The sequence below is a fragment of the Entelurus aequoreus genome, linkage group LG13, assembly GCF_033978785.1.
Source record: "Entelurus aequoreus isolate RoL-2023_Sb linkage group LG13, RoL_Eaeq_v1.1, whole genome shotgun sequence".
Taxonomy (NCBI): domain Eukaryota; kingdom Metazoa; phylum Chordata; class Actinopteri; order Syngnathiformes; family Syngnathidae; genus Entelurus; species Entelurus aequoreus.
In genome coordinates, this window is record NC_084743.1 from 9,665,084 (window position 1) to 9,675,083 (window position 10,000).

General features: G+C 35.9%; 1 protein-coding gene across 1 annotated transcript in view; it reads left to right on the forward strand.

The window, feature by feature from the left end:
* Window positions 1-4,176: 4,176 nt before the first annotated feature.
* The window catches only part of LOC133663156 (rho GTPase-activating protein 20-like), a 35,730-nt gene continuing 29,906 nt past the window's right edge, over window positions 4,177-10,000 (forward strand). Inside the window, exon 1 of the mRNA XM_062067417.1 lies at window positions 4,177-4,259. Coding sequence (XP_061923401.1) covers window positions 4,177-4,259 — 83 coding nt within the window. The remainder of the gene's footprint in view (window positions 4,260-10,000) is intronic.

Sequence of the window (10,000 nt, forward strand, 5' to 3'; positions counted from 1 at the left end):
ATATATTTTATTTTATTTTATGTTTTTAATTAAAAATTAATTTAAAAAAACAAAACACACATGTGTATATATATATATATATATATATATATATATATATATATATATATATATATATATATATGTTTTGTTTTTTTAATACATTTTTTGAAATACATTTTTTAAATTAATTTTGGCCAAAGGGGGCGCATTTCAATTTGTTACACACACTTGTTATTATATATGTTGGCCAGAGGGGGAGCACTTCAAATTTTTACACACACTTGTTATTTCATATGTTGACCAGAGGGGGAGCACTTTTAAAAGCGACACACAGTCAATTTGAAAAATCCCTCCTTTTTGGGACCACCCTCATTTTGACCACCGGGGGTGCAAATGAGACATTGTCTATTAGATGCAATGTTATTGGGACCATGATTTATGTCATCACTTGTTCACACCTCCTTATATGGAAGATACTTTTCCTTCTTCATGTCTCAAGAAGGGTAGAAATATAAGAACACACACACACACACACACACACACACCACACACACACACACACACACACACACACACACACACACACACACACACACACACACACACACACACACACACACACACACACACACACACACACACACACACACACACACACACACATCAGAGGAGAGGACAAGAACAAGAACAACAAAAAAATTGGCAATGTTGTGATAAAAGTCAGAATTTTATATGACAAATGTCACCATTTTGCATTAAAAAGTAATAATTTTACGGGAAAATATTGCAATATTACAGAAACAAAAAGAGACGGGAATTGTTCCCATTTTTTAAGAAAAAAGTCGACACATTGTGAGAAAAAGACTGCTTTTAGTTCATTCATTTTTTGGGAATTTTATGTTGGTAATTGGTTTTCAATCTTCATTATTTACTTCAAGTGCCTTACAGTATGTTGCTATATATATATATATATATATATATATATATATATATATATATATATATATATATATATATATATATATATATATATATATATATATATATATATATATATATATATATATATACACACATGTGTGTTTTGTTTTTTTAAATTAATTTTTAATTAAAAAAATAAAATAATATATATATATATATTTTATTTTATATATACATATATATATATATATTTTTTTTTTTTAAATTTTATTTTATTTTTTAATTAAAAATTAATTTAAAAAAACAAAACATATATATATATATATGTTTTGTTTTTTTAAATTAATTTTTAATTTAAAAAAATAAAAAAATAAAATATATATATATATATATATATATATATATATATATATATATATATATATATATATATATATATATATATATATATATATATATATATATATATATATATATATATATATATATATATATATATATATATATGTGTTTTGTTTTTTTTAATTAATTTTTTAAAATACATTTTTTAAATTAATTTTGGCCAAAGGGGGCGCATTTCAATTTGTTACACACACTTGTTATTATATATGTTGGCCAGAGGGGGAGCACTTCAAATTTTTACACACACTTGTTATTTCATATGTTTACCAGAGGGGGAGCACTTTTAAAAGCGACACCCAGTCAATTTGAAAAATCCCTCCTTTTTGGGACCACCCTCATTTTGACCACCGGGGGTGCAAATGAGACATTGTCTATTAGATGCAATGTTATTGATTTATGTCATCACTTGTTCACACCTCCTCGTATGGAAGATACTTTTCCTTCTTCATGTCTCAAGAAGGCTAGAAATACTAGAACATACACACACACATACATATATATATATATATATACGTATATATATATATATATATATATATATATATATATATATATATATATATATATATATATATATATATATATATATACACAAAGGAAACATGGCTATGAATGTAGAAGGTCCACATGCCACCATGTATGTGGTTGAGTGGCTGCTGTCACAGTGATTGATGTGGTCGCCCGCTATACGTGCCAGCGTACAGGTATGCACATACCTAGCATACAGGTACGCACATACCTAGCATACAGGTATGCACATACCTAGCATACAGGTACGCACATACCTAGCATACAGGTACGCACATACCTAGCATACAGGTACGCACATACCTAGCATACAGGTATGCACATACCTAGCGTACCTGCACTGGCGGGACCCTCCATTAGGTACACTTCAGTTGGAGAGGTATGGACACGTTTGTGGTTATGTGCAGTATTCAAACAGCTCAGTGGTCTAGTGGTTAAAGTGTCCGCCCTGAGGGCGTGAGTTCAAACCCCGGCCGAGTCATACCAAAGACTATAAAAATGGGAGCCATTACCTCCCTGCTTGGCACTCAGCATCAAGGCTTGGAATTGGGGGTTGAATCACCAAAAATGATTCCCGGGCGTGGCCACCGCTGCTGCTCACTGCTCCCCTCACCTCCCAGGGGGTGATCAAGGGTGATGGGTCAAATGCAGAGAATAATTTCACCACACCTAGTGTGTGTGTGGGTGTGACTATCATTGCTACTTGAATTTATCTCCCAGTAGTAGTACTACTACTATTATTATTATTATTATTATTATTATTGTTAATATTATGATGATGATTAATATTAAAATGGAAAATGCTCTGTATTTATATTATATTTATATTATATTTATATTATATTTATATGACGCTTTATTACACCTGGAATGTTACCCAGAGTGCTTTGCATTATACGTCACGCTCACACAAGTAAACATGCTGCAGCACTGCATGTATCGCACATAAAAGTAAACACGCTGCAGGACTGCTTGTATCGCACATGATATCACACACAAGTAAACACGCTGCAGAACTACTTGTATCGGACATGGTATCACACACAAGTAAACACGCTGCAAGACTGCTTGTATCTCACCTGATATCACACACAAGTAAACGCGCTGCAGGACTGCTTGTATCGCACATGATATCACACACAAGTAAACCCGCTGCAGGTCTGCTAGTATCGCACATGATATCACACACAAGTAAACACGCTGCAAGACTGCTTGTATCGCACATATCACACACAAGTAAACACGCTGCACGTCTGCTAGTATCGCACATGATATCACACACAAGTAAACACGCTGCAAGACTGCTTGTATCGCACATGGTATCACACACAAGTAAACGTGCTGCAGGACTGCTTGTATCGCACATGATATCACACACAAGTAAACACGCTGCAGGACTGCATGTATCGCACATGATATCACACACAAGTAAACGCGCTGCTGGACTGCTTGTATCGCACATGATATCACACACAAGTAAACACGCTGCAGGACTGCATGTATCGCACATGATATCACACACAAGTAAACGCACTTCAAGACTGCTTGTATCGCACATGATATCACACACAAGTAAACACGCTGCAGGACTGCTTGTATCGCACATATCACACACAAGTAAACACGCTGCACGTCTGCTAGTATCGCACATGATATCACACACAAGTAAACACGCTGCAAGACTGCTTGTATCGCACATGGTATCACACACAAGTAAACGTGCTGCAGGACTGCTTGTATCGCACATGATATCACACACAAGTAAACACGCTGCAGGACTGCATGTATCGCACATGATATCACACACAAGTAAACGCGCTGCTGGACTGCTTGTATCGCACATGATATCACACACAAGTAAACACGCTGCAGGACTGCATGTATCGCACATGATATCACACACAAGTAAACGCACTTCAAGACTGCTTGTATCGCACATGATATCACACACAAGTAAACACGCTGCAGGACTGCTTGTATCGCACATGATATCACACAAAGTCAGAAGAGAACAAACATAGTTCCCGCACTTTAGCGTGTGTTCCTCTTCTTCACTTCTGTTTTCTTTCCCGCCGCCACACTTCCTGTCCTCTCCTCTGATGTGTGTGTGTGTGTGTGTGTGTGTGTGTGTGTGTGTGTGTGTGTGTGTGTGTGTGTGTGTGTGTGTGTGTGTGTGTGTGCGTGTGTGCGTGCGTGCGTGCGTGTGTGCGTGCGTGCGTGCGTGCCACATGGACTCTGCTTCCTGCACATGTTTCCTGCAGGCCTGCTGGAGCAGAAGTGACCATCTTCTTCTTCTTCTTCTCCTCCTCCTCCTCCTCCTCCTCCTCCTCATGTGTGCAGAAGATGAAGACGCTGGCCCACAGGAGACAGTCTGCACCCTCATTGGTCCTCAGCAAGGCTCTGACCAGGTCCAGGAGCACGTCCAGGTAAATACTACATCACACACTTCACACTAGGAGTTACTTCTTTTTCACGCCCCCCCTGAAGTCTATTTTTTTAACTGAATGAGTCAAGATAGTTCTGTACTAACATCAAAGATGCTTTTAAGCTAATGCCTCTCACGCCCCCCCAAAGAATACTTTTTTCACGCCCCCCCTGAAGTCTTATTTTTTAACTGAATGAGTCAAGATAGTTCTGTACCAACATCAAAGATGCTTTTAAGCTAATGCCTCTCACACCCCCCTAAGGAATACCTTTTTTTCACGCCCCCCCTGAAGTCTATTTTTTTAACTGAATGAGTCAAGATAGTTCTGTACTAACATCAAAGATGCTTTTAAGCTAATGCCTCTCACGCCCCCCCAAAGAATACTTTTTTCACGCCCCCCCTGAAGTCTTATTTTTTAACTGAATGAGTCAAGATAGTTCTGTACCAACATCAAAGATGCTTTTAAGCTAATGCCTCTCACACCCCCCTAAGGAATACCTTTTTTTCACGCCCCCCCTGAAGTTTATTTTTTTAACTGAATGAGTCAAGATAGTTCTGTACCAACATCAAAGATGCTTTTAAGCTAATGCCTCTCACGCCCCCCTAAGGAATACATTTTTTTCACGCCCCCCCTGAAGTTTATTTTTTTAACTGAATGAGTCAAGATAGTTCTGTACCAACATCAAAGATGCTTTTAAGCTAATGCCTCTCACACCCCCCTAAGGAATACCTTTTTTTCACGCCCCCCCTGAAGTTTATTTTTTTAACTGAATGAGTCAAGATAGTTCTGTACCAACATCAAAGATGCTTTTAAGCTAATGCCTCTCACGCCCCCCTAAGGAATACCTTTTTTTCACGCCCCCCCTGAAGTTAATTTTTTTAACTGAATGAGTCAAGATAGTTCTGTACCAACATCAAAGATGCTTTTAAGCTAATGCCTCTCACGCACCCCTAAGGAATACCTTTTTTTCACGCCCCCCCCTGAAGTTTATTTTTTTAACTGAATGAGGCATGATAGTTCTGTACCAACATCAAAGATGCTTTTAAGCTAATGCCTCTCACGCCCCCCTAAGGAATACTTTTTTTTTCACGCCCCCCCCTGAAGTAAATGTTTTTAACTGAAAGATAGTTCTGTACCAACATCAAAGATGCTTTTAAGCTAATGCCTTTCACGCCCCCCTAAGGAATACCTTTTTTTCACGCCCCCCCTGAAGTTTATTTTTTTAACTGAATGAGTCAAGATAGTTCTGTAACAACATCAAAGATGCTTTTAAGCTAATGCCTCTCACGCCCCCTTAAGGAATACCTTCTTTTTTCACGCCCCCCATGAAGTTTATTTTTTTAACTGAATGAGTCAAGATAGTTCTGTACCAACATCAAAGATGTTATTAAGCTAATGCCTCTCACGCCCCCCTAAGGAATGCTTTTTTTCACGCCCCCCCAAGGAATAATTTTTTTCACGCCCTCCCCTGAAGTAAATTGTTTTAACTCAATGAGTCATGATAGTTATGTACCAACATCAAAGATGCTTTTAAGCTAATGCCTCTCACGCCCCCCTAAGGAATACCTTCTTTTTTTTCATGCCCCCTCTGAAGTTAATTTTTTTAACTGAATGAGTCATGATAGTTATGTACCAACATCAAAGATGCTTTTAAGCTAATGCCTCTCACACCCCCCTAAGGAATACCTTTTTTTAAAACGCACCCCTGAAGTTTATTTTTTTAACTTAATGAGTCATGATAGTTCTGTACCAACATCAAAGATGCTATTAAGCTAATGCCTCTCACACCCCCCTAAGGAATACCTTTTTTTCACGCCCCCCCCCTGAAGTCTATTTTTTTAACTGAATGAGTCAAGATAGTTCTGTACCAACATCAAAGATGCTATTAAGCTAATGCCTCTCACGCCCCCCTAAGGAATACCTTTTTTTCACGCCCCCCCTGAAGTTTATTTTTTTAACTGAATGAGTCATGATAGTTCTGTACCAACGTCAAAGATGCTTTTAAGCTAATGCCTCTCACGCCCCCCTAAGGAGTACTTTTTTTCACGCCCCCCCAAGGAATACTTTTTTTCACGCCCCCCCTGAAGTAAATTGTTTTAACTCAATGAGTCATGATAGTTCTGTACTAACACCAAAGATGCTTTTAAGCTAATGCCTCTCACTCCCCCCTAAGGAATACCTTCTTTTTTTTCACGCCCCCTCTGAAGTTTATTTTTTTAACTGAATGAGTCAAGATAGTTCTGTACCAACATCAAAGATGCTTTTAAGCTAATGCCTCTCAAACCCCCCTAAGGAATACCTTTTTTTTTAAACGCACCCCTGAAGTTTATTTTTTTAACTGAATGAGTCATGATAGTTCTGTACCAACATCAAAGATGCTTTTAAGCTAATGCCTCTCACTCCCCCCCCTAAAGAATGCCTTCTTTTTTTTCACCTCCCCTCTGAAGTTTATTTTTTTAACTGAATGAGTCAAGATAGTTCTGTACCAACATCAAAGATGTTATTAAGCTAATGCCTCTCACACACCCCTAAGGAATACTTTTTTCACGCCCCCCCAAGGAATACTTTTTTTCACGCCCCTCCCTGAAGTAATTTTTTTTTAACTGAATGAGTCAAGATAGTTCTGTAACAACATCAAAGATGCTTTTAAGCTAATGCCTCTCACGCCCCCTTAAGGAATACCTTCTTTTTTCACGCCCCCCATGAAGTTTATTTTTTTAACTGAATGAGTCAAGATAGTTCTGTACCAACATCAAAGATGTTATTAAGCTAATGCCTCTCACGCCCCCTAAGGAATACTTTTTTTCACGCCCCCCCAAGGAATACTTTTTTTCACGCCCCCCCAAGGAATACTTTTTTTCACACCCCCCCCTGAAGTAAATTGTTTTAACTCAATGAGTCATGATAGTTCTGTACCAACATCAAAGATGTTATTAAGCTAATGCCTCTCACGCACCCCTAAGGAATACTTTTTTCACGCCCCCCCAAGGAATACTTTTTTTCACGCCCCTCCCTGAAGTAAATTTTTTTTAACTGAATGAGTCAAGATAGTTCTGTAACAACATCAAAGATGCTTTTAAGCTAATGCCTCTCACGCCCCCTTAAAGAATACCTTCTTTTTTCACGCCCCCCATGAAGTTTATTTTTTTAACTGAATGAGTCAAGATAGTTCTGTACCAACATCAAAGATGTTATTAAGCTAATGCCTCTCACGCCCCCTAAGGAATACTTTTTTTGACGCCGCCCCAAGGAATACTTTTTTTCACGCCCCCCCCCTGAAGTAAATTGTTTTAACTCAATGAGTCATGATAGTTCTGTACCAACATCAAAGATGCTTTTAAGCTAATGCCTCTCACGCCCCCTTAAGGAATACCTTCTTTTTTCACGCCCCCTCTGAAGTTTATTTTTTTAACTGAATGAGTCAAGATAGTTCTGTACCAACATCAAAGATGCTTTTAAGCTAATGCCTCTCACCCCCCCCTAAGGAGTACTTTTTTTCACGCCCCCCCAAGGAATACTTTTTTTCACGCCCCCCCCCCTGAAGTACATTTTTTTAACTGAATGAGTCAAGATAGTTCTGTACTAACATCAAAGATGCTTTTAAGCTAATGCCTCTCACCCCCCCCCCCCCGACTCCTCACCATGCCCCTCACCCCACCACCCATATTTTTGCTTCACATCAAATATTACACTTTGAACATTTTTGTTGGGGAAAATATTGCATATTTTATATTTGTCCTATTAAAAGAATATGGTTTTCACAATAAAGGTATACAACTTAAACAAAAAGATGAAAGTTTATGGCGACCCGACATTGAGACAACGTTGATTATACGTACATGTCCTTTAAAACTGACATTGATACAACGTTGATTATACGTACATGTCCTTTAAAACTGACATTGATACAACGTTGATTATACGTACATGTCCTTTAAAACTGACATTGATACAACGTTGATTATACGTACATGTCCTTTAAAACTGACATTGATACAACGTTGATTATACGTACATGTCCTTTAAAACTGACATTGATACAACGTTGATTATACGTACATGTCCTTTAAAACTGACATTGATACAACGTTGATTATACGTACATGTCCTTTAAAACTGACATTGATACAACGTTGATTATACGTACATGTCCTTTAAAACCGACATTGAGACAACGTTGATTATACATACATGTCCTTTAAAACTGACATTGATACAACGTTGATTATACGTACATGTCCTTTAAAACTGACATTGATACAACGTTGATTATACGTACATGTCCTTTAAAAGTGACGTTGAAACAAAGTTGCAAAATGGTTGAATTTGTACATTGAGACAACGTTGATGTCTAACGTTGGATCCACGTTGTTGGTCGGGAAATGACCAAAATTCAACGTTAAATCAACTTCAAAACCCGACATTGATTAAACGTCGTCAAAAAGGATGTTGTTTCAACGTTGTATTTGTGTTGTTCCACTTCAGGACTTCATTCAACTAGTTGTCAAGGTTGTTTCAATGTCGTGTGTCTGCTGGGAGAAAATAGATGATTGATGGAAATGTCAACCTTGGACTCTTTTTCTACACTTTAATGACCACGATCTTTAACCTTCTAACTATTTGAGGGCAAGCCCAAGTCTTACAATACAATACAATACAATACAATACAATACAATATAATATAATATAATATAATATAATATAATATAATATAATATACAATACAATATAATATAATATAATATAATATAATATAATATAATATAATATAATATAATATACAATACAATATAATATAATATACAATACAATATAATATAATATAATATAATATAATATAATATAATATACAATACAATACAATACAATATAATATACAATACAATACAATATAATATAATATAATATACAATACAATACAATATAATATAATATAATATACAATACAATACAATATAATATAATATAATATAATATAATATACAATACAATACAATACAATATAATATAATATACAATACAATACAATACAATATAATATACAATACAATACAATACAATACAATACAATACAATACAATATAATACAATACAATACAATACAATACAATACAATACAATACAATACAATACAATACAATACAATACAATACAATACAATACAATACAATACAATACAATACAATACAATACAATACAATACAATACAATACAATACAATACAATATAATATAATATAATATAATATACAATACAATACAATACAATACAATACAATACAATACAATACAATACAATACAATATAATATAATATAATATAATATAATATAATATAATATACAATACAATACAATATAATATAATACAAGCCTAAGTGTTACAATACACTTTGTATTGATTTTCAAAATAATAAATATCAAAGTATTTTTACTTTTAAGTGTCTTATAAAAGTTTGTCCAACATGAGATCATTTGTTACTAGTTTGTTACCTAGCAGTTTCACTTGACAGCGCTTTACTTCTTTTTACACTTGCATGCCAGTTAGGCACGCTGACTTTTTACATTTGACATGGGGGGGGGGGGGGGGGGGGGTAGTAGTTGTTGGACCCTGGAACACAACACAACAACCTCATTATTATTTACTAGTCTTTGCAAGGAAGTCAACCAGTTGTGTTGTCTTGTGTTGTGTTGTGTTACATTGTGTTGTGTTGTCTTGTGTTGAGTTGTGTTATGTTGTGTTA